The sequence below is a fragment of the Pan troglodytes genome, chromosome 10 (genome assembly GCF_028858775.2).
Source record: "Pan troglodytes isolate AG18354 chromosome 10, NHGRI_mPanTro3-v2.0_pri, whole genome shotgun sequence".
Lineage (NCBI taxonomy): Eukaryota > Metazoa > Chordata > Mammalia > Primates > Hominidae > Pan > Pan troglodytes.
Genome location: NC_072408.2, coordinates 108,420,672 through 108,446,940, shown reverse-complemented (window position 1 = coordinate 108,446,940; position 26,269 = coordinate 108,420,672). Strand labels below are relative to the sequence as shown.

The following is a 26,269-nucleotide window of genomic DNA, read 5'->3' as shown; positions in this document are numbered from 1 at the left end:
TTTAGTGTTCCATCAATTTGCTACCTATAATTATTATGAAAGAATTCTAAGCCAGGACAGCGTTATTTGTATAAGGGCATTGCCTCCTGGTATGATTCCTCTGAAGGAGATTTGCACATCTAATTTCTGCTATTGCTGTTGGGCTAAACACATTTCTTTATTGTCATCGCTCTTGTTTCAATTCCAGAAGACTTTGCCCAGGTCCCAGGACAAAGTGGTCAGTATTAAGGAACAGGATAGCTGGATGGATAGCCAGATGCAAGCAAGCAAGCAAGCAAACAATCATAAAACCCTGTGCTGGGAAATTGGCTGCTTTTCAGAGACTTTTAGCAAATATGAAAAAGTTGGCAAATCTAATCACAAATACTACTTCTAAGATTAATATTAGAATCTACTCTCTGTGGCTTCAAAAAGCATTTTCAGAACATTTCTGAGCTGTTGCAGAATGATTCAATCAATCTGGGAATGATGTTAAGGCTGGATTGCGATGAATAATATTCTTAATAGTGACAGATTTGGAGCAATTAATTGAATATATGTCAACCAATTAAATAGAAGACCAGTTAAAGTGCTGAAAATGTACCAAAATCCAGGCAAGACCATTTTCAGTAGCTTTAGGCAAGTTGGTCTTACAGTGGAAATCATCCTTCTGTTCTGCAGCAGTGTCTCATTCTAACCCTCAGTGACTAAGAACATACATAGGATGTTCATCCTCCTACCCAGCACACATGTTGAATGGAAATAAAAATCTATCCAGATTACCATTGAATGGTCAGCAGCCAAGCCAGCATGGAAATTCAACTGCTCATTCATTTTGCAAGTATTTATTAGATGATTGCTATGTGCAGCTCTCTGCCAGATGCTGGAGGGAATAAGATGAGGGGGCCAATGTCAAAAAGCTTACAACCTGTTAGGAAAAGGAGTCAACCATTAATGTGCGATTATGTGGAGACAAGAGTGATTGAATGACGGAGGCAACAGGTCCAAGAGAGATCAGGAGAAAGAAGGGGAGATAAAAGTAAGCCAGGATGGTCAGGAGAAAGCTGTTCAAAGAAGTGAAACCTGAGTTGGATGGTTAAAAAAAAAAAAAAATAGACTGACAGTTGGAGGAGGGAGGGAGAGCAGGAGAGTTCTAGCTCATGCTGGAGAAAAGGTAGGTTGCACCCATCAATCCTGTTTATGCTCGTGCAGGGCTCCTTTCTCAACTGGGGATATACAAGTAGCAGTAATTATTGTGTCTACTTTTTGCTTAGGTATTTTCTCTGTCCTTGATGAAGAGGACTGTATATTTATTATAAACTTCCATTCACTTACCTTCTTTATTTAGGGATGTCACTTTCTATCCCAAATTGATTTGCTTCCTAGGTATGTAAGGCAAACACATATATATATACATGTATTTGCCATTATATAATATATGTACAGACGCACACACACACACACACACACGGCAGTTTTTGTACCTGGGCATGCAACTACATGTGGTCATGGTTTTGCTTATCTTCTGCAAATGTCAGAAAAATGCTACTAATTTCAAAATGCCCTAGTCATCTAGCCTTGCTCTTTCATCATGCTGTGTTCTCCATAAATAAAAGAGTTTTTGTTGTTTGGTTGACTTTAAGGAAAGACATTTTCTCATTTAAGCATACAAGTATAATATGGTGACTTTTCAAATTAAGGGTCAGGCACAGGCTTTGTTTAAACTTTGACAGCTTGCCCTCTGGGATTACATCATCTGCTCTGTTGGTTGAGCCTTGCAGCCTGGCCCAAACACCTTTCCAAATTTGGAAACAGAGGTGTATGCCCATTGGCCTTGTAGAGAATAATGTTACAATAATTTCAGCCAGGATGCCCAAACCTCCTTGAAACCACCCCATGGAAGGAGTTCTAGGAGTTTGCACTGTCTGCATTCCATAAGCAAATAACCTTCAAACTGTGGCCCACGTGGCCAGGATTAGTATTCATGTTACTCTCCATGGGAGCCACTGAAGGTCAAGGACAAAGTGAGTATACTAACGTTATGCGTTCATTATGAGAGCATAAGTTCAAGTTAGCTGAAGGAAAGTAATCCAATGTACTGAAAGAAAGAAAAAAGTATTTTACTAATGTATAGGGCACAAGAATATCATAGAAATTAGATAATGAAATATGACACATCAAGAACAAAGAGATACTTAACATGGTTTTGAGCAGTGTCCAGGAAAAAGAGAAACTTCTTGTTGCAGTCAGGAAATAGTTATTCCAAAATTTAAACTTTTTTATTCATTATGCAAATAAAAGGTTCACTTTTAAAAATGACAATACAAACATATACAGCAAAGCTGTCTAATCCACCTTCATGAAACTTCCCTCTATGAAAGACTAATGCTCCTTAGCTTAAGACAGGTGGTCAGTAATGATAATCATTTCCTCCTCGGTGAGACAAATGAATTAGCATTTCATGGAGTAACAGAAGTATATGATTAAGATTATTTTCTAAAATGAGACTATCTCCATATAAAGTAAAAATAGGATAATAGTTTCCAGTTCAAGAAGGAGCAACATGTTTTCTTAATGTTATATTGTGTATCTGTAGAAATCATTATATAAATCTACATGAATACATAGTCAGTGTTACAAAGTGAGATGCTAACCTTCAAAATTATTAGTGAACCCTGGAACAGTTCACACAATAACATGAAAACATTTAATTAAAAAAAAAAACGGGTAATTCAGATAATTTTCCCAATTGATATAATCCTAAGAAGACCAAACACCTCTCTTTCTTAGCATGCATGTCGAAACTTGGAAACTACCAATTAATTTGCTGGCATCTCAACAAGTGCTTGTGATATTTTTATCATTGTTGTTTTTCTTTTAGAAATACATGTAATGGAAACTTAGCAATGCACCATTTGTCATTATCCTGATTGGGACTTGCAGATACGATGCAAAGGCAGAACGAAAGATAATGCAGAGAAATTCTACGGGGCCACCATGACAATCATTACTGACCTCTTTCTGCTTCTAATTTTGTTGACTTCAGCCTCACTCTCCCTCCCTCCAACTCACCTTTTGCTGGTGTAGTTCCGGCCTCCTTCTCTTTACTTGGTTCTGTGTAGAAAGTACAAGCATATTTTTTAAAGTGTCTTAAAGCATTTTATTGTGTGATGAGCAACGGGGTGGAGAGGTGGAGGGAAGAAATAAATGACAGCAGAACAGGTCATAAATGATACTGAATACTCGTGCTGTACATGAATTATGAATTTAGAAATTATAATTTAGAGCCACACTAAACTTTTAGTGAAAAGCAATTAATCTGATCATTTTTGGAAAAGTACACATAAGAACACTCAATACAGATTTTGTTAAAATGCACTCAACTATACTTGGATCATGTTATATAACATGCTGGAGTAGAATTAGGCAAAAAAAATGTGAGCCACTTTATTTTAGACCTCAGCAAGGGACTGACTTTTTAAAGAAAAGTCAGTTTGCCCCATGTAATGATTCCAAGAGTTTGGACTTCTGATTTTCTAGTAAAGTACAAAATATGTAATTGTGTGCAGTGTATGTTGCTTCAAAGAAAATGTTTCAGTGTCCATGTGAATCTTCTGGATTGGGTTTAGTGGCAATAAATGCAAAACAAGAGCAGTAACATCAGATTCTATCAGTTGAGACCATCTAGTTTGCATTTCTCTGTGTTTGGGATCATATTAGTTTAGACCTGCAAATGGTGTCTGACTTATGGTATCAGTAAGAAAAGAATTGTTTCAAGAATGCATTCTCTTTTTTCGGACTGATGAATGGAGATTCAAATCTCAGTTAACTAAGAAGGACAATTTTAGTAGAATTTGGGAGGGGACATTTGAGCAACAGGAAGTCAATATTGTGCAATGAATATGAAATATGACATACAAAGGAAACGATAGTGGCTCAGTGGCAGTAACTGATCTGAAAAACAGAAGGGAAAGGTTTGTTTATAATGGCCAGTAGGTTCTCAGTGTACTCAATGTTGGTCAAAGTACATTTGTTATGGGCAAGGAGAAAACATACCAAGGAACAGGAAGATCCTAAGAAGAATGTCACACATCTACACTAGTTTCAAGATCAAGATCTAAAGAAAATAAATCTGAGCTTGCCCGTTTGAACTCATATGGCACTGAGCCAGTTTTCGTTCATTTCGACACATAGTAATACTTCTCTATACTGTTTAGGGTTTGAGTGTGTGAATCTAGTATTCTTAGCTGGACAAAGGGCCTCTTGTGAGCAGCTAGATTTCTCAAACTGCCCTCCTGAAAAACAATCTCTGCTTGCGCCCAAGAGTTTGAGGCTGCGGTGAGCTGTGATGGTGCCACTGCACTCCAGCTTGGATAACAGAGCAAGACCCTGTCTCAAGAAAGAGAAAGAAAAGAAAAAAGAAAACAAAGAAAAAAGAAAAACGATCTCCAGGGAGGAAGAGGAAGAGCTTTATAATTGCCTCATAAGTTTTTGTGTGAAAAGATGATTAGAAACTGAGACCTTCTCCAAACTCCTGCTTTCACCTAAGCTGGACCAGGTCTACAGTCACCTGCTGGCTTCATAACACATTGCCAGTTTAAGCAACCCACAAGTAATCACATACTGCTTGGTGTGGGGGGGCGGGGAGGGGTGGGGGGTTCTTATAATATTGCCTAATGTTTTAATGTTTTGGTTGCATTTTATTTAATTGTTTCCCAGGCTGTATTCTATTTTCTACTTGGCTGCAAACAAACTGAATACAGGGAGATGTTTTCTATGTAGAGTTCCCCACTACATCTGGTTCAATATGCCTGCACCTAGCTATCAATACGTACATGATAGGTATGTCTGAATCCCTCTGAAGGGTTAGGTCAGAGTTGTGCACAGGGTAAATACCTAGTGAATAATTATTGAGTGGGATGCCAGTTTCTCATCCTTTTCAAGGAAGAAGAGGGATGAGAAAGGCCACTTTGGAGTCTTTATGGGAAAATGCACATGATTTTGGTTGCTTCCATCTTGGGGCTATTTGGCTGATAAATGACTCTGAAGAGCCATGTTGGGAGTTTAAGCCACGTTGAACTTTCAATCTTTCAATCTTTCAATTTTCTTTTCTTCTTTAGGTGTATGTGGACATAAAAACAAGCTTCATATATTGTGTGTCATAGGGGACTGCCCTACCTGCCAAGGGTCTCACTGGATCTCTGTACTCGTTTCCTGTTGCCAGCTGGTGGACAATATGGTGCTAAGAACTCAAGAAGTTGGTCCTCACGTTGAACCTCAGAGGTCACCAAACCTTTCTGGATAGCTGCTAGGGAGTTTCTGGAGGTGCTCAATAGTGACATATGTCAAGTTGAGAAGGGACAGCTGATCTTCCAGGGTAGAGATGGATCCACTCCCCACTCTCATAAAGAAGATGTGGGTTTGTTTGACCTTCACTGTATAGGAAAAAGCCTCACAAATTCTTCAGCCCCTTGGATGGAGGCTCAGCCTCCACACTGTAAAATGCGGACATAATAACTTTTACATAATTTGAAAGGTTTCATAAGAATTGTCCCCCTAATATATATGAAGTGCCATCCAAATTAGATTAACACAAGAGGATTATATAAACACAGTGTATTATTTTTATTATTCTCAACTTATCACAATGGTCACCATCCAACTTCTCAGTAGGAGTTAGGTTAAAGCTCACAGCTCACAGCACCCGTGGAGGCCAAATCATGCTGGGATGGACCCTCTGTATTTGCAGCCCAAACGTGTGTGAGTGAGTGTTTTTACTCACCTTCCGGGGGTGGGGCTGGGGCTGGCACTTCATTTTCTAGAAATGGAAAGAGTCATGGAAATGTCAGGCTCATTTATCACAGAGAAGAACTGCTTTCTACAGCCCCAGGCAGCTTCTGCTGCAGGCAGCCATCTCACCTGTGTGTACTCACAAGAGGGATGGAGGAGGGAAACACATTCTCTCTTCTCTCTCTCTCTCTCTCACATACACACACACACACACACACCCTACTGCATCAAGAGGCCCAAGACATACATGCTGCCATTTATGTGTGGTATATAGATTTCCAGGAGGTGGCATGGTGTAGTGATGGAAAGATAAAAGTAGAATGGGGATCCGAGTGTCCTTGCCACTTAGTTATCCCCTCCAGAGGCAGGCCAGGCATTTACTTGTGCTGAGCCTGTTTTCCTGCCTCTAGAGAAATGGCCGCATCTTATATGGGCAGGACTGCTGTTAGGATGAAGTCAAACACAATGGGTAGCAAGCATATGGTGAGCATATCCCATAGAGTCTAAGGTAAGGTCGGTGCAGAAATGAGACCCCTTTTTCCCAGAAAGCAAGAGCACCACTGCATCGCCAACATTGTTCTGCCTGCATGAGAGACACTTTCTGAACGCAGATGACATGAAAGTCCTCTGGCTTTGCAGTGCTTTGTTGTAGTTGTTTTACAAGGACGGTGCATTTCACTGGGAAGCAGAATTAAGCCCTCTCAGAGTCATTTCTGGAAGCATACGTGCTTGGAGTAGATTCCCACCTACACCTATCCAAAATTTTCCAAGCTCTGGTTTTGAGGTTTGGTTTTGGTTTACCTGGCTTTGGATGTCTGGTTATTACAGAGCAGTCTGGCTATGAAGTCTGACAAAGAAACTTCTGTTAAAGAACATACTATTTCCAAGTAGGTAAAGGCATCCACATGAACAAAGAGCATAGCATTTCCCGTGCCAAATCCCTGTGGATGCCCAGAATTGGGAATTAGTGACATGTGAGTATCACTCACTCATGAACCATCTGCTTCATCTCCAGGACAAGAAGAGGCAGTTAATGAAGGTGATCGCTTCTAAAATTATCTTCTACTTGATTACTAAATAAAATATAAAGATAACACAGTTTTTGTATTATAGGCACATTGTGGAATCCTGGGAGCCTTTGTCAGCATATGGGATTTTCCACATTTTTTTCCACAACTGACTCTTGTTAAGCAGGGCGGACAATGCCCCATAACAAGCAGTTTGGCTGAACAGTCACCACTATGTGTAGGCCAAATGCCCCATTCTAGTCTAGGAAGGCTGGAATGAGCATAGAAAAATGAATGGATTGCACCGTAACAGAAATCAAGAAAACAGTAATGCAGGCCTGCCAGGATGCAATCATGTCTTTTTCCATCACTCATTTTGGGGCTAGTATAAACTCCAATTTATTGTTTTTTAAAAACTTTTATTCAGATGGCCATAAATAAGTTTATTACTATTTACTAGTGAGGGAGAAGGATATATATAACCAAAAGACAAAAAACATAAACTTATAGATGGACAGAAGAAAACGTGGCAGGATGTGATGTAATTTGCAGATACAGTGAAAACACAAATGTCCCTTGGATGGCATTGTCAGAAATGTTTTTGTTTCTTCACTACATCATGGAAAGAATCACTAGGGTTATCGTCAACCAAAACATGAAACTGTCAGTCAAAGCATTTTATTTTCAGAGATCTGAGTGCAGAAATGGAAATCTAATATTGTCCTCTTGGCTTTGAATAAGTTGTTGCAGCACACGGATATCAGAATACTGAGAGCGAGATGCCAATTTCTTTGACACGCTATCTTTCAGACTGGGTCATTGCCATGCCATGCCCAAGGACTTCTTCCTGGCTCTGTCTACAGACAAGTTTCTCATCCCTCCAGTCTCCTTTCTCCACAGCTGCAGAAGTTATTTATCCTACAACTGTGTTTCATCCCATTATTCTACTTGAAAGTATTTCTATTATTATTTGGTTAGGTCTACACTCCCCAGGTTCGCATTCAAAGCCGTTGTTCATGGGCACTTCTTTCTCTCCCTTCTCTTACTACGTCCCAGTGGCCTCTCTATTCTAGAGCCATTTCTGTTCACCTTCTGACCTTTCTGCCACTGTTCTTCCCAGCAGACCTCCTGCTTTTTCTGAACATGTGATGGAGTCAGACTTAGGTCTGAATCCTGACTCTGCCTTATTCATTGTGCAATCATGGGCAATTCCTTAATCTCTAACAGCCTTGGGATCTTCATCTGTGAAATAAGAATAACAAGATAAATAACCTCTTAGGGTGCCAATTCTATGTAAGATGCATAGGGTAGTTCCTGCTATGTAGAAAGAGCTCTATAATTGACAGAACGAACTGTTACCATTACTATCATTTGGCAATCTTTATCCTTATTGCCAATATTTTTCTCAAGGCTCTCAGAGCTGATTATTCTTTTTTTTTTTTCTTTTTTTTTGAGATGGAGTCTCGCTCTGTCGCCAGGCTGGAGTGCAGTGGCGTGATCTTGGCTCACTGCAACGTCCACCTCCTGGGTTCAAGCAATTCTCCTGCCTCAGCCTCCCAAGTAGCTGGGACTATAGGTGCATGCCACCATGCCCAGCTAATTTTTGTATTTTTAGTAGAGACAGGGTTTCACCATGTTGGCCAGGATGGTCTCGATCTCTTGACCTTGTGATCCGCCTGCCTCAGCCTCCCAAAATGCTGGGATTACAGGCGTGAGCCACTGTGCCCGGCCAGAGCTGATTATTCTATTCTGTTCTTCTTCCTTATTCTTTTGCATTCTGGACCACATCATAACACATTCTCTTTTCACTATGACTTAATTATTTTCTAATAGTCTCTGTATATTTATGTTTCTGTTTCTCCCCATCTAAACAAAGCCAGGGATCTTTCCTTCCTTTCTTATCTCCCTGGTATCTCATTTTATTGCTGAAAACACATTAAATGCATAGAGAATTGATACAAAAGAATTAAGGAGGGCTTCTTTTGGTGGTTGGACATCTATTAAATTGATCATACTTGTTTAGCATCTATGTGACCAATTCCCATTTTTTTAAGGGTAACCGTAGTTGCTTAAAATCCAACTAAGGCCAATGGTGAATTCTAACCAAATACGTAAAAGAGAATCATCTTGGGCACTAAATCTGTAAATGTTCCCTAAATGTACATTCTCCGTTCCCATTTTGTCTGTAGCCCCCATGGGCTATGTAACAGACCAAAAATCAAAATGATAATTTAAAGGGCTTAATTCAACTTCCACTGAATCCACAAAATATTGGTCATGAATAGCCAACTCTATCAGAGAGAATGGCAGAAACATTATAGGATATTAGGACTGCTAGGACCGTTGTGGGATGGTTGCAGGGAGTAGAAATAGGAAAATGTATACCGGCCTGTAAATAGGCAGATCCAGAAATTTTTCTTCTCAAAATTACAGAAACCTCTTTACTTTATAGCCAGTGAAGGAGTAAATACATTGCAACCCCTTATTAGAACCCACTGCTTGTAGGACCTAGTGCATATTAATTCTTATAATCCTTACAACTCTGTGAAATCAGTACTATGATTATCTCCATTTTGCAAGGGGGAACTGAGGCTCTTTGAGATCCCACAGCCCAGGGAGGGTGGAACCAGGCTGTAATCCAGGCTTGCTTGACTCAGAGCCTGGGCTCTGCAGCCCGGGCCTGCACTTCCTTTCCCTGCTACCTATGTTGGACAAGGCAGAGGACGACTGGTGGACTTCTCAGAGCAATTACACCATTTTCTCCACTGAATTGCTTGGTCTTATTCTCAAGACCACATAGCCTCATATGGATGATGCCCTCCCTATTTGTAGGAGTGGGGTGCACATCGATTTCCTCAAGTATGAGATAGAAATAATAGCACAGCCTAACTCAGGGGTTATTGGCAGGAATGAATGCATTAACAGGGGTAGAGAACATGGCAAATGTCACATAGGCTTTAACTTTTCATGGCTTTTATCATTATGGTCATCATTTTTACTCGGACACACCTACGAAAAAGACACTTATGTCTTCCTCCACATGCTGCCTGCTAAGGATATGCCTTATTTCTAGGTCTGTGAGCTGCATGTGTTAAAACGTGTTTGCATTTGGGGTGGGGACTGAGGAAGCATCTGGGGACTGGACAGAAGAGGTGAGTCCCTCATACCCCTACTGTAAAGTGGGAATAGTAGTTGAGCTCGATGCAATTTTTATGCATTATAGTTTGTACACTGCAGATAAATAGATCAATCAACGATTCAATCAATCAATCATGGTGAGACAGAAATGATCAGAGAAAATAGGACCTTAGTCCTTTTCAGAGCATTTGAAACAGAGAATTCCAGTTGTCTTAAACCTGGAAACTGGGAAACCAAGGAGTGGTAAAGGCCAAGCAGCACATGACTTCAATGGAAAATGAAGTGTTGCAGGTAAGTCTCAGAGCCCCCAAGGTGTCCCCATTTACCTTGAAGGAACTGCTAATGCATCTCTCTCATTCTAATTCATATGTTTGTCTCTGACAGGTCCTGTCATGGCCAGCTTTGCCCACTTCTCTAAAAATAATTTACATGTTCCTAAAATTCATTGGCTGCCTCTGTAACATTCACTCATTAACAACAATTTCCACAGTGCCTCACTGAATAGGGACCATAGGCAGGAGCACCCTTGCAACCTAAATTCGTTGAACTCCCATTATGAATTTAACAAGGCCAAAGAGGTTATAAAAGTGGTTACAATGTGATAAGATACCTGTGTTTAAGAAATTCACAGGCAAATGAATTGCCTTTTAGTATCAATTGAGTCACTGAACCAACTCACTCTGCACTCTTAAAACATTCAAGACTCACTACTTGCAGAAATCCTCTAGAACTTCTCAAACTGCAGTATGCGTATTAATCACTTAGGGATCTGATCAAACTGCAGATTCTGACTCTTGGCAGCAGTAGGGTTCACGATTCTGCATTTCAAGGCTGCACGGTGGCTCGGGAAGTCAAGGTGGGAGGATCGCTTGAGCCCAGGTGTTTGAGACCTACCTGGGCAACATAATGAAATCCTGTCTTCACAAAAAAACATTTTACATTAGCTGGTGCTTCCCAAGTCCCAGCGACTTGGGAGGCTGAGGTGGGAGGATCACTTAAGCCCAGGAGGTGGAGGCTGCAGTGAGTCAAGATTGCACCACTATACTCCAGCTGGGGTGACAGAGCGAGACCCCATCTCCAGAAAAAAATTTTTTTTTTATTTTAAAAATAAAAAGATTCTGCATTGTTACAAGGCTCCCAGGTGATGCTGCTGGTCCATAACCCACACTTTGAGTAACAAGGCTCAGCACACCCCCTAAATATCACCCGTTCCACTCCCTTTTCAAATGTGAGTGGGAACCCTAAAGGGTTTACAGTAGATGGGGACTTTTCTTCTCCCTTTGATCACAAGCTTCTTGAGGACAAGGCCCTTCTCCTTCTCCTTTTCAGATTCCACACAGCAGGTGCTCCATAAATATAGTTGACTGGCAGGCTGTTCCTCCCTGCACAAAAGCCGCTTCTCCTTGCTGCCAAGAAATCCATAACCGTCCCCTGGCATTCCGTGGGCAGCTTTCTTCATCTGTGTTACCCACAAGGAACACTATGTCTTTCATTGGTTCCCCTCCCGCTGGCCAAGGCTCCAGGGGCATTCACCCAAGCTCCATCATTTACATTTCTTCTTACTGTCAACACATGTCTTCCATTTCTTAACAAGGGCAGGAGAGCAATCAGGGCTAGAGTTTTGGCTCTCAGGAATATTACACCCCTCACCTTTCTAAGGAATCCCCCGTTTTTAAAATCGGGGCTCCCCAAAACGGCAAAGCAACTTGTGTCGAGGAACCTGTCCCACCAGTTTCTTAGCAAATAACACTCAGTCAATCACACCAACTGTTGTCAACAAGGTTAGCTGTGTTGCGATGGTCGGGAGGCACCCACCTTTGGCAAGCTCTCTAAATCATAAACAAGCAAACCGATATTTATTGAGGTGAGGTCCTGCTGTACTTCTGCTTATTCAAAAGCCAAAGGGCAAAGTTCTGTGGAACATTCTTGCTAGGTAAATACAGCTGGTTTTTTGTTCTCCTTTCTTTGTCCTCTCACACAATATCTTTTTTAGAAAACATGCTAACAGGACTGAAGAAGCATGTTTTAAAACTTTTTGAATAAAAAGGAAAAACAAGGATACTTTTTGAAAAAAAGAAGCCCAAGGGGATATTTTAAGGGACAACGTAAAAATGAACCAGTTTGGGAACCAATAACTAAAGCTAAGCCCCCTCTTTCCTGGGCAAGGGCGGCTGTTCTTTGATCCTTCCTAATGAAAGATACAGACTTTCTCTCCCTCTGCAGCACTGAAATGCTTTCAAAGGGGTAGATCTATTTATGGTGGATTTTTCCTATGGTCACCTACTGTAAAAAGCACAGGTATGCCACCAATGGCATGCCTGCACAGCCTGTGCCAAGGCATTCTAATTGACGGGCACTGGTGGCAGCTATGAAATAGACAGCCCCATATGTGGCCTTTGTGCTGCTGCAGAAACACTAGGGACCCAGTAACTCCATAAATGGTTTGGCCCTCTCCAGTGGAGTCCATTTCTATTTTCAATGATCAAGGGTTTCATGGCCAGTAACTTAAAGGGGAAAAAAAGAAATCTTACGTCTTAAAATTAATTAACCTGTCTCTTTTTATGTGTCTGTGTCTATACACATAAAACAAAACAAAACACAACAAAACACCCAGTTCTCTTCTTCCCGTGGGCTGTCTCAAATGTTACATTATTTGATCTACTTAACTATCTTATGGGCCCTTATATACCATTTAATTTAGCTTTTTTATAGCATGGAGAGCATAATTATATCATATGAATATATTATATAGGCATAAAAAAGACAGAAGAAGACACAATAACAGTTATCATTAAATGTTATGATTCTAGTTCTGTTTTTGTGGCTTTCTGTCACTTTCTCGAGGAAAATTTGTTGAAAATAAAAATATTCTTTAGAAATTTGAGGCATAAGAGAAAATTGTATGCTATTCCTGATTATTGTTTCTTATTCTCAAAGTAAAATTCTAGCTTTGAAATAGAACATGTGAAGGCTTTGTGTTTAGTAAACATCATGATGAATAAGGAAGGGTCTACCTGGCCAACTCTTGTACTGTCATTTTTGGTGGTATAGCAAATTATCTTTCTTTTTAGATTAAATATGTAATAAACACTATCAGGTGTCTCCCCTCTTGATGGTGGGGTCTGACACAATATGCATACTCCAACCTGGACCTCATATGCCCAGACACGAGCACAATGGAAGCTCCCATAGCATAAAATATTGCTTTCATGGGGACATTCATAATGCTTAGAGATGTTTGATTCTGTTAATCATAAGTGTACCCCATGGCCGGGCACAGTGGCTCTCGCCTATGATCTCAGCACTTTGGGGGGCACATCGAATCGCTTGAGCTCAGGAGTTCACCAGTAGCCTGTGCAACATGGCAAAACCACATCTCTACCAAAAATACAAGAAATTAGTCGGGCATGGTGATGTGTGCCTGTGGTCCCAGCTACTTTGGAGGCTGAGGTGCGAAGACTGCTTGAGCTGGGTAGGCGAAGGTTGCGGTGAGTCAAGATTGCACCACTGCACTCCAGCCTGAGTGACAGAGTCAAACAAAACAAAACAAACAAACAAAAAACAGTGTACCCCCCCCAAAATCAGCAAATATAAATGACAGTGTATTTTTATTGGCCAAATTGCTTATGTAGCAGAGATGAAGAATTTGGACAAAAATCAATGTTTAATTCAACATTTTCACAGTTACTTGCTTATTTTGTTCCCCACTCTATTCATTATAGGCATTATGGGTCTGGACATTTTATACTTTGGGATTTAACAGAATTACATACTTTTTAAAGAAGTAGGCTGGGCATGGTGGCTCAAGCTGTAATCCCATCACTTTGGGAGACTGGGGTGGGTGGCTTGCTTGAGCTCAGGAGTTCAAGACCAGGCCAGGCAATGTAGTGAGACCCTGTCTCTATACCAAAAAAAAAAAATGCTAAATTGATTTATATTAGTGGTTCTCAAAGTATAGTCTGGGATCTTCAGGAGCTGCCTAGGTAGGGAGTTTACCAGGTCAAAATGATTTTCCTAATAGTAATGCTAAGACATTATTTGCCTTTTTCACTCCTATTCTCTAACAAATAGACAGTGAAGTTTTCCAGAGGATACATAATGTGTAATGATATCAATGTTCTGACAGCTAACAGAATTGTTTGTGCATTCTTGTGTGTGTGTGTGTGTGTGTGTGTGTATGTGTGTGTGTTTCTTTTTTGAGAAGAAAGGTCTCATTCTGTCACCCAGGCTGGAGTGCAGTGGCGTGATCTCGGCTTACTGCAGCCTCGATCTCCCCAGGCTCAGATGATCTTCCCAGCTCAGCCTCCTGAGTAGCTGGGTCTACAGGCGTGTACCATGCCTGACTAATTTTTGTATTTTTAGTAGAGACGAAGTTTCGCCATGTTTCTCAGGCTGGTCTCGAACTCCTGGGCTCAAGTGATCTGCCCGCCTCAGCCTTCCGAAGTGCTTGGATTACAGACATAAGTCACCACACCTGGCTGTATTCTTGTATTTTAAACATTATCAATTTTACTTTTATTTATTTATTTTGAGACACAGTTTTGCTCTTGTTGCCCAGGCTGGAGTGCAATGGCGTGATCTCGGCTCAGTACAACCTCTGCCTCCCAGGTTCAAGAGATTCTCCTGCCTCAGCCTCCTGAGTAGCTGGAATTACACGGGTCCACCACCACACCCAGCTAATTTTTTGTATTTTTAGTAGAGACAAGGTTTCACCATGTTGGCCAGGCTGGTCTCAAACTCCTGACCTCAGGTGATCCACCTGCCTCTGCTTCCCTGAGTGCTGAGATTATAGGCATGAGCCACCACGCCCAACCAATTTTAATTTTTAATTCAGTAAATATATGACACACTAATACAATATTTACTGTATTCCAAATTAAAATTAGTGTGTATAATACACTAGTTATGCACATAAACAAATTATCTTTAGTTTATTCAATAATTGTTAAGGGTGCAAATGGATCTGAGACCAAAAGATTTGAACCACTGGTTTTGAATTTATTGCAAATCTCTTTGGAAAAAGATTTTGTGCATGTTATTTTTAAAACAAATTCAGGTCATATACATCATATACATCTGCAGCTTTGATAAAACGAATGAATCAGTCAAAATAAAAACCTAGCATTGATTTTGAGGCAACAACTCATTTTCCTAAGTGCACCATAATAGAGACAAAAGGGCAATAGTGTCTAGTAACACCTACCCTATGCAGAATTCAGCTATCTGGCAACTTACCTAACAGCTTCTGACCGCCCAAATAAAAGGGCCTCTGAAGGGCCTCTGCATTTATCTCAAGCTCCTACGTTCCAGGCACTAAGAGTTTCTGTGTTTTCCTCATGGAAGAAGGCCCTAGCTCCTCAGTAAACCCAGGACCTGGGACTTGGGAAAGGTAAGCAGGGTACCTGAGGAGCAAAATTTAAGGAGGTCACTTAAGGGGCTGAACCTGCATTTTGGTGACCCAGAAAGTCAGTGCCTTCTTAAATGTTGTGCCTTAGGTGGTGCTAAACTCTACTCAGCCAGATTAATTAGCTGGAATGGCGTTTATAATAAAGGACAAAGGGGAGTGAGGGGAACAGTTTCATATGCTGACTGACAAGAGTACTAAAGAAGACAGCACACTTCTAGGAGGGATAAAGTAGGAAAGCTAAGAAAAATTGGACAGAAATTCAAAATACAAATCAATATGAGCCCATTTTTCAAAAGAGCAAATAATTTGGGCCCTCAGGGTGTCACATGCTACTAATAACTGACATCTATAATTTAAGACAAATTATATCCACTGTACTTTATATTTTAAAGCAAGGAGTAATATATTACATTTTAAGAATGTTTCTATTCAAACTGGTGGAAAAAATAAGGCTCTGAGGTTATATAACAAAATTAACCTTTAGCTGTGCAGAGAATCCAACTATTCAGAATGATTCAATCAATTTAATCCATATTTATTTACTATGGTCGAATGTTGCCAAAGACTGTACTGTACTCTAATGTTCTGAATAGATGAAGTCTAATTGTACCTCGATCATGTAAATTTTCAATGACTCATTATTCAACATTTGGAATTTCCCTGAATCTACAGGGTTTTTTTTCCTCCCCTAGTCAATTCATTCTTTTGTCCTTCTAATTATGCAAGTTTCATCTCAGGATGTCGTTTCACACAGGAAGAGGATTAAAATATGGTCCTTATTACATAGCAACAAATAGCTTCTCATTGTTAACATGGGGCTGGGGGAAAATTGCTAAGATCTGAGGACTTGCCTTCCTCACTACTCTTACCATGTTTTAAAGAATCAAATGGGGTGTGTTTTGCAGGGGAAGATTTACTCAGATTGAAGGAGCTTAAAATTTTAGCATAGGTCAAAAGGAAATTATTGCAAAAGCAATTTGAATTAACAGTTTCCTCCTTTACTGTGTCTTTTTGGGGGATCTTGAATCAGTTATTATTGTTATTATTATTTTGAGACAGAGTCTCGCTCTGCCACCCAGGCAGGAGGAGTGCAGTGGCATGATCATGGCTCATTGCAGCCTCCTGGGCTCAAGTGAATCTCCTGCTTCAGCCTCCCAAGTAGCTGGGACTACAGGTGTACACCACCACATCCAGATAATTTTTGTATTTTTTCATGCTGTTTCACCATGTTGCTCAGGCTGGTCTCAAACCCCTGGGCTTAAGCATTTCTCTGGCCTTGGCCTCCCAAAATGCTGGGATTACAGGCATGAGCCATTGTACCTGATCTTGTATCACTTATTTATGTGGCTATAGGGTTATAGGATAAATTTCTTAAAGGCCTTGCTCCAAGATATTGCTGGACCTCACATTGGGTGACTTTTTAAAAATAGAGGAAGAAGAGTCCTGACGCCAGGTGGGGTCATAAAAATAAAATTCCACTGCAATAAACACAGTGACACTCAATCAATCACCCACCACATCCATATGTGGTCATGGAGAGTTCTTTATGTGGTCATCTCAGGAAAGCACAGACTGAGGAAGACCCTATCCACCAAAAAGCACCCCTGATAGAGAGAGAAATCTTCTTTTTTTTTTTTTTTTTTTTTTGAGACGGAGTTTCACTCTTGTTGCCCAGGCTGGAGTGCAATGGCGCGATCTTGGCTCACCACAACCTCCGTTCTCCCAGGTTCAAGTGATTCTCCTGCCTCAGCGTCCTGAGTAGCTGGGATTACAGGCATGCGCCACCATGCCCTGCTAATTTTGTATTTTTAGTAGAGATGGGGTTTCTCCATGTTGGTCAGGCTGGTCTTGAACTCCCGACCTCAGGTGATCCTCCCACCTCGGCCTCCCAAAGTGCTGGGATTATAGGCATGAGCCACCGCGCCTGGACAGGGAGAGAAATTGTAAAGTCCCACAAACCCAAGACTTATAACCCTTGGAGACAGATATAGTTATTGTTCAACTCTGTAGGGTAACTCTTTCATCTAAGTGGGAAAGGCCATGTCCCCACAAGAACAGTGAAGAAACAACCCAACCGTTATCACCTTATGCTGACAACTACAGACCCCCGAATTGGACATGGCTCATTTCAGTAAGAACACAACAGAGGTCATGGAGTATAGACTTTTTATTTGATCCGAGCTTCTATGGGTGAAAGCGAAGATGTATCACTACAAGTAAAAGAAGGAAATATAGTGGTGGCAATGATGGTTATGACTATCATAGCAGCTTTCTTGGCGTGTATTATAAATATTACACTAGTGAGGAGGTGAGCAGTGGTTGTTACATCCCTTATGTTGAGGGAAATGCCATCAGTTTATGTGAAATATGAGGCATTTAATACCTTATGCCAGACAAGATTTCTGAGTTTACTGCTTTAGGAAGAAAATGCTTGAAATCTTTCCATATGTTAGGCCCTGTTCTAAGCACTTTACCTGTCCGGGCATGGTGGCTCATGCCTGTAATCCCAGCACTTTGGGAGGCCGAGGCAGGTGGGTCACTTGAGGTCAGGAGTTTGAGACCAGCCTGGCCAATATGTTGAAACCCTATCTCTACCAAAAAAGTACAAAAATTAGCTGGGTGTGGTGGCGCATGCCTGTAACCCCAGCTACTCAGGAGGCTGAGGTAGGAGAATTGCTTGAACCAGGGAGGTGAAGGTTGCAGTGAGCCGAGATCATGCCACTGCACTCTGACCTGGGCGACAGAGCAAGACTCCATCTCAAATAAAAAATAAAATAAGATAAAATAAGCACTTTACCTGGTGTATTTTAGTTTATTCTTACTGAGACCCAAAGAGTTGATACTGTTTTATTCACATACAGATGAGGAAACAGAGGCATACAAAGTGTAAGTAATTCAGTCTATGGTGCAGCTGGAATTTGAGCTGTCTAGAATGTTCTACGAATAGTATAATTTTTTTATGTCACCATGTTTAATAATGCATATTATTTAAGATGCATAAAGAAAAAGCCAAGACACATACTGTGTGCATAACAACCCTAAAGACATCTAACTCTAAACATGACAAAATGTAGAATTAAAAAGGACACATTTTGAGTTTTAAGTAGAGCATTCTGTTCCAAGATTCATTAAAATTTTTAGAAGGCAAACGATATCACCGGATGCAAGCAAAGCAATTTATAAAGAGTATTTAGGAAAGATTTGGACAATTTTAGAGAAGAAGAATATTTACCAAAATAGCTAAATACACATCAAAAAAAAAGAATAGAACAAAATCATAAGATCTAACATCTGACATATTATTAAATGTAATTTTAGACGCTGCCCTGATGTGCCAAATTGGCCTAAAAAGGATTCCTAAGGGAGTATAAAAGGGCAAGTCTTATCAAAGTGGATTTAGACTTGAAAGGCATAATGAAAGTCAGATTACAGTTAGCTTTTTGTGAACTCATTTTAGAAAGAGAAATAAGTGTGAGATTGAATGATCCTGGTCTCCGCCTCTGCCAAATCAATCAATTCATGCCCCAATCTGATGGGACCTAAAAGTTTACTCTGGAAATGTACGTTAAAGCCCGTAAATACTCTGTCCCATGAATGGGAACATCTTGAAATTTGGCCTGTGGTCCATCTTTGGGCTGTCTAAAACAAACGTACTCTTTGTGAATTAAAACTGAGCCTATCCACACAGAGCAGAATTACGACAAGACAGTATGATCACTTTGACTTTGCGGGGGCTGTCTTTGTAAAAAGCTGCAAGGACAGAAGCCCTCTTCTTATCCAGTTATGAGATAATTTGCATACATGTAGAAAATTAAGTGACAAAGTCTTTTCTTCTTTTTCATAGTTTGGCTTTCCTTAATTGGTATGCTCTCAAATTTTAGGAAACCCCTCATGAATAAACAGTAGCTACTTCATGATTAACCTAACTCAGAACACTAATTCAGCTACTACCTTTCTGTGTATTTATTTAGTTTCCCCAGGATGCAGTACTCTGAACAAACCATGGATTCCAGAAAAGACATCTGTTTCCATCAAGAACTAACATGGAATAATAACAAAGAAGATGTGGCCACATGCTCTCAGGTACACACATGAAATTAAAATTTCCATACTTATGTTTGATTGCTAGAACTTTAATCCTGTTCTTTATCATCTAACACACTTAAGTATGTCTAGAGATGAAGTTTAGAATTACCACAGAACATACTGGCAGCCAAGAGTATTTTGTGTCTCTCAATATAGTTTTCATAGACTAATTAAGGAGCAGTGAAGATAAAAATAGTCATTATTAATTATAATCAAAATTCTTCTCTGTGTCCACAAACAGCCTAAAATTAATTTTTAAATAAAACAATTGCAATAATTTTAAATAAAAGTAACAAAAATGCTTCCTTGGACTGTAAAAACAATAGCAATAATTGCACAGCAATCTCCTCTCACAACCATACAAAATTGAAAAGAAGAATGTATTTGTTTACAAAAGTATTGCAAAAACGTCATTTTGTATTTATTCAAGTTTTTAAAGAGACCACTTATTTATTTGTTTTTGTGTCCAAGCATTTTTTAAAAGCAATTTCAGTCTGGGTAGTTGACTTCAACATTCATGTTTGATTTGGGGATACTTTGAAATTGCTGTTAATAAGGAAACTCTATGAATTGTGTGTGTATACAGAGCCTAAAAAAAAAAAAAAGTTTCAAGGCTGTGTCTCATGGCCAAAATAAAGTGAGTCATTGACAGCATAAAGGATTGTAAGTTCTTCATGTTTTCCACCCTCCTGGATTCCTTAGACCAGCTAGTGAGCCTAACTTCCACTTTTGACCAGTCCACAATCTCCCTTACTCCTGACTTCACTGTTTGAAAGGCCTGGGAACAAGAGGGAATTTCTTTAGATTTACTGGGTGAGAAGTAAGGATACAACTTGTTTTTCCAAAGTCTTTTTAAAGCGATATATTTAGGGCGCTTCAGAGGAAAGAATTGGCCGGTCCTTTATTTATCTTCCTAACAGGTGCAGTCGGAGCAGTCATAAAAGCAGGCTACTGAAAAAGAAGGATTCTGCCAAGTATTAAGCCCCTCTAGCACGCATTTGCCCTAGAGTATTCCTTCTTACAACACAGAGCTCAAATATATGCCATGAATCTCCAGCACAGCATGGCAGTTTTTCTCAGGAGGAAAAAACATGATGGCGTTCATTCATACAACTTCTTTATTTTCAATTGAAATCATCAGCTTGGCCTCGATGAACCATTCGAAGTCAAAAGGGAAACAATTGCCCTTGATAAACTATCTTTCCTCCTCCCCTATTCCTTTCTCTTAGTTTTCTGCATAAATTATTAACCTTTCCCCAATTTGAGGTAAGGATAATATTTATATACAAGCTGACTTTCCAAAGACAAATTGATTTCGGTGTTTGAAATAGGCCATTCACTCTCTTGCAGGTAGAAACTGAAGGTCAAAGAAGAAATATGAGAAGGAGTTTTCCCATCAAGGGAGGTCCTTTTCTGATGGATGACTAAGCCCTGAGAAATGGTTAGAAATAGGCAAGAGGTGATGAATGCTGCTCTACATTCAGGTAGCTTTTTGGCTTGGCAAAACTTTAAAATGTGATGAAATCTCTAGAAAGCAAGAAAAAAAAAGATACAGAAATGGAAAAACCCTTATGGACCCAAACAACAACAACAACAACAACAAAACTGTTCTCTATTACCATGGTCCCATCTATTCCTATTGAAATGTAGACCAAGATGGATAAGATGAATATTGTATGTTGACACAGCAAAATAATCTGCAGTAACAAAGCCATGCCTTTGCTTCCTGAAGTTATCAGAATGGCACCTTAAAATTATGGTCATAAAGGAACCTGTGTTTGGCCATACATTTGAGTTTTCAAGAAGAGATCTTACACGGAACATGAGAAAACTACAGTGACTCTCTTGAGATTTTTCGAATGACACACAAGCACCAAAGAGGAACTTTTGCCTTTTCGGACAAGTTAAGTACATTAAATATAATAAGGTCTGATAAATCAGAAACAAAAAGTGAAATTCATGTTAAGGCCTCAACTCAGCGTTTTAGAAGAGAATTTTTCTGGGTTTTATAGTATCTGACAGTTAATAGGCCAGGCATGATGGCTCACGCCTGTAGTCTCAGCACTTTAGAAGACAGAGACAAGTGGATCTCTTCAGCCCAGGAGTTCGAGAACAGCCTGGGCAACATTGTGAGGCCCCCATCTCTACTAAAAATAACAAAATCAGCTATTAGCTGGGCATGATGGCATGCATCTGTGGTCCTAGCTACCGGGGAGGCTGAGGTGGGAGGATTGCTTGAGCCTGGGAGGCAGAGTTTGCAGTGAGCCATGATTGCGCCACTGCATTCCAGCCTGGGTGACAGAATGAGACCTTTTCTCAAAAAAATAAAAAAATAAAATAAAAAATTAAAAGAATCCAGTTAACAGTTGTCCCAGGATGTTAAAGAATCAGGCTTTATGGTTTTAATCATTACATATTCCAGAGGTAAAATTCTGAGGAAATCGTTTTTATGGGTTTAACAGCCATTCATACTATTCTTTAATGAACAGAGATTCTGCCACGGAAGAAAGGCTATTGCAATTGTCTAGTTTGAGGTTGATAAAATTTCTTTTTGACTGGAAAAGAGAAATTTCCAGTGAAAGGTGATTTCTTGGCCGGGCACGGTGGCTCATGCCTGTAATCCCAGCACTCTGGGAGGCCGAGGCAGGTGGACCACCTGAGGTCAGCGGTTCGAGACCAGCCTGGCCAACATGGCGAAACCCCGTCTCTACTAAAAATACAAAAATTAGCTGGGCGTGTTGGTGGGCACCTGTAATCCCAGCTACTTGAGATGCTGAGGCACAAGAATCACTTGAACCTGGGAGGCAAAGGCTGCAGTGAGCGGAGACTGTGGCACTGCACTCCAGCCTGGGCCACAGAGTGAGATACTGTCTTAAAAAAAAAAAAAAAAAGAAAGGTGATTTCTTTACACAGTAGGAACCGGGGGCAATTAACTGTCGGGCACTTACTTGTACTCAATTAATAATTGATATATAAATGAATGTATCAAAGGCATCCTGGGAGATCCCCACAAATCTGAAACTGCCTACAACATCCTCCCAATTTGATCGGAATAACTTAATTGTACTAGGCCTTAGGTTCTGTAAGAATCCAAAGTGCTGTAAGGTAAGTTTTATCTGGAATAGACAGTACAAATAACATAGTTCTCCAAAGAATACATAATATACAATTGATGATGGTAGAAAGTAGAACAATGGGAAGTGGTTACTCCTTAAGAATAATACTTGCTTTCTCCAAAAGGGCTCACTGAGCCACCCAGCATATTCCAAGAGTCTAAACAAGGACCGTTGACTAATTACTTCCATTAGACTTCCTCCTCGAGATCCAAAGTTACATCTGTCCTTCCTCCTTCTCCTTAGAAGAACCAGCTCTCCCAAGATCTAAGAAGAAAACTCCCAGAATTAGGCCACGGTAGGCTGGGAAGTAGTTGAGTGAGACTTTTTTTGTACCTTCAGGTGCTGAAAACTCAGCCTCTTTTGAGGAGTTGCCAGATCCTCCTGGATCCTAGGAGGGCCAAACCAGCTCATGTGTCCTATTAAGATTCACAGCAAGTGGTCATGGCCTTCCTGGGCATGGCTTTACGAGCTGTGGGGAAGAGTTCAGAGGACCCATATGGGCTGGAGGAGCCTGTTCTTTGGGAGGGTTTCCGCAGGTATTTTGAAATGATTCTGAAGAACTGGCTCTAGGCCATGTTTTATTTTTCAGAGGGATGCTTATATGCAATCAAACTAACCCCAGTGAAAATGAAATCACAGTTAGGAGAAGAAGAAAGGACCAGAATAGTTCATGAATTGCCGTACTCCTTACTCTTCTAATGTAAACAATATTAAAATGCAATTATTTCACTAAGGAAAGCTTTTCAAGGTACAGTTCCTTTAAGAATCAGTTCTGCTGGTAAGGGAACCAAAAAAATCTCTGTACTTCCTCAATGGATTTTAAATATATCAGTAACTCTTCTTGCCCCACTGCCCATCATCCAAATTTACACTAACCAAAGAATTTATGGGTATAAAATTACTGTCCTGGGTGGAGGAACTCCTACACAGAATAGCAACGTGCTTTTATAGCAAAAGAAGATGATGGAGGCTTTAGCATCCATGCTGTTTTATTCAGAAAGAAAAAAATATATATTGGGGGGGTGGGGGCTGAAGTTAAAGATATATTTTCCTCTTTGCAGCTCTATAATTTCATTCCCCATAAAAGAGTGAATCAGACTGAGTTGTCAAATGAAAAGTAAACTTCATCGCCTTTGCGATCAGAATAATTTAATTAGCTTTATTGGCTCTTACAGCCTGTCACCTTATTTATTGGTTTTTCAGCTTTCTTCTCATTTTCAATTAGGCTTTAAAAAAACAAATGCAAAATCATTCACTACATTCAGAATAATTAAAACAATATTGTGTTTCCAGTTTGGAAACATGGTAGAATGTATTTCTTCTGGGTACACTTCGGAGAGGTTAAAGTGACAGAGCAGATAAAAAGGACACTTAATACACACGTAAATCATTTGCATTACAAATAAGATACTTTAGCAGGGGTTGGACTCCCTGCCTGACAGTCAGGATTAAGTTCCCATATTAATACATGCATTTGGTGTGGTTATTTTGGGTGAAAGACTTCATCCATCAATGCCCTCTGCCACTAAGTAAGGCCAACCTGTAAACTGATCACCACAGCCTGTCAACACTGGTTACTTAATTATATAAAGAAAATATGTTTAAAAGACTTTTGATAATTTGGTTAGTATTTCAACATCTTTTTCAAGGTTCCTTAAAATAATAGCTAAAGCATTTTTAAGAATTAAAAACTGAAAACTATGACTATTTTTATGTTTCCTGCTAATCTTTCTTTTTCTTTTATTTGCAGAAGGGAAAAATAAAGATTCAGTAAGCATTAATGAAGATGAATATAAATGAAATAATATTTTTAAAAGATATTTTAATTAAAAATTAAATTCAATGCATGCATAGTATTAATTTGTGCTTATTATTATTTATTTTCATAACTACTAATTCCAATTTACCTCTGTTACCAATTGGTAGTTTTAATACACTAATTTTTTTATAGAAAGGAGAAACTTTGTTAGGGAAAACATTTCTTCTAAGGAAGAATATTTTTATACTTTCAGCTTAACTATTCTTAAAGCCTACTACATATTATGAAATTCTCTACAATAAAACTCATGAAAGAACAATCTATTCATGATATTCAGGGACATCCTTTTTTATCAGGTGTTTGGTTTTCTTTCCATGCAAGAATTTAATAATGAACCTCCAAAGGCACTGATAAGAACAAAAAAAACCCTTCGTCTGTATATTTTAAATATGTTTCCATTAAAAAAATGTAGCAAATATGGAAATAATGTCACAAATTCTTTTTTGAAATCTTGATCCAATGTATTAACCATTTGAGAAAATATTTTAAGTCTCCTACTCTCTGCAAATTGCAAATACATGGTAAAAAATTTGTGATTAAATCTAAGAAAATATGCTTGAAAACGTAATCTGTTTACCATCAGCAATTAACATCCTTAAATTACACTTTAAGGATTCTTTACAATTGAATGATAGAATTATCATTTGATAATTTTAGTCAATATCCCTTTAGAAACTATCGTTATCAGAAATTTTTCAATTCAATATACTCTCGCTGTATTTTTCCTCTGGTCTGTTTAATCTAAAAGATCATTTCCTTAAATCATAGTGATTTTATTTTCTCATCTAGTTAAGATATTTGTTATTTGTTTGAAGATAAATACCAAAATAAACACTTTATTCAGGAGTACAACAAAAAGATTTCTAGATAAGTCTTACCCTCTTTCTTAGTGGGTTCTGGCATGGCCACAATAAGATGTTATTCTTTAAAGAGTCTCCTCCCCTCCACAACTGGTTGACAGAAACCCCACAGGCAGGCGAGAGATGGTGCAGGTCGGTGTGACAAGCAGTTGGAGAGAAACCCAGTGCTTTTATACTGCCTCTGAACATCAATCATGATGGCACCTCCCTTTCTTCAGCACAAGGATGCAGGAACTTGACAGCTATGGGGACCTTTCTCACATCTGTTGTCTGCACTCTGCTCTCTCGCCTACTGGAAGGAATCTCCTGCCCATCTCATGTGGCTGATGAGAACACCTCTAACTTTCTAAATTCAGCTGCAGCCTCGTGCTCCGTCTTGCTCTTCTCTCTCTGACAGATGCATGTGCTGACTCAGGAGTGCAAAAAGTTTGCTGGATGATTAAAAAAAAAATTAAAAATCATAATATGCCAATCCAACCTATACCTTAATTTTCACTAAGATTAGGCAGAAAAGTCTTTGTATTCAGATGATCATTTTTATGCTCCAATTAGCTTTTCATTTTCATCAGTCCTTAATTATTGCATTTATATTTTTTCTTATTCCTCATTGATATGTCAATATTAATTTTTCAAGCCAAATCTCTAGGTTAAATAACTTGTCTCATGTTCTTCTCTAAGAATAGCAAAGATTTCTATTAGGGGATACTCTGCGTTTGCATTTTTTCCCAAAAACATCATTTTTCAAAATTATAGGACATATAAAGGAATGAGGCAATGACACATGCTACAACATGGATGAAGCTTGAGAACATTACACTAAGTGAAAGAAGTCAGTCAGACATACAAACGTAGACTATAAAATAATAGATCACTGCCGGGCTCATGCCTGCAATCCCAGCACTTCGGGAGGCTGAGGGGGGTGGATCTCCTGAGGTCAGGAGTTCGAGACCAGCCTGAACAACATGAAGAAACCCCGTCTCTACTAAAAATACAAAATTAGCTGGGCATGGTGGTGCATGCCTGTAATCCCAGCTACTCTGGAGGCTGAGACAGGAGAATCACTTGAA

General features: G+C 39.6%; 1 protein-coding gene across 19 annotated transcripts in view; it reads right to left on the bottom strand.

The window, feature by feature from the left end:
* MYBPC1 (myosin binding protein C1) overlaps positions 1-25,345 on the bottom strand; it is a 90,901-nt gene extending 65,556 nt beyond the window's left edge. For 9 of the 19 annotated variants that reach the window (XM_509309.8, XM_063787022.1, XM_009426102.5 and 6 more), the window contains exons 1-3: positions 25,221-25,345; positions 5,762-5,797; positions 3,052-3,093 (exon numbers count right to left, since the gene is read on the bottom strand). In XM_509309.8, the coding sequence (XP_509309.3) occupies positions 3,052-3,093; positions 5,762-5,797; positions 25,221-25,245 (103 nt within the window). In that variant the 5' untranslated portion in view covers positions 25,246-25,345. The remainder of the gene's footprint in view (positions 1-3,051; positions 3,094-5,761; positions 5,798-25,220) is intronic. The other 10 variants (XM_009426104.5, XM_009426099.5, XM_009426103.5 and 7 more) reach the window with 3 other exon arrangements.
* Positions 25,346-26,269: the final 924 nt, after the last annotated feature.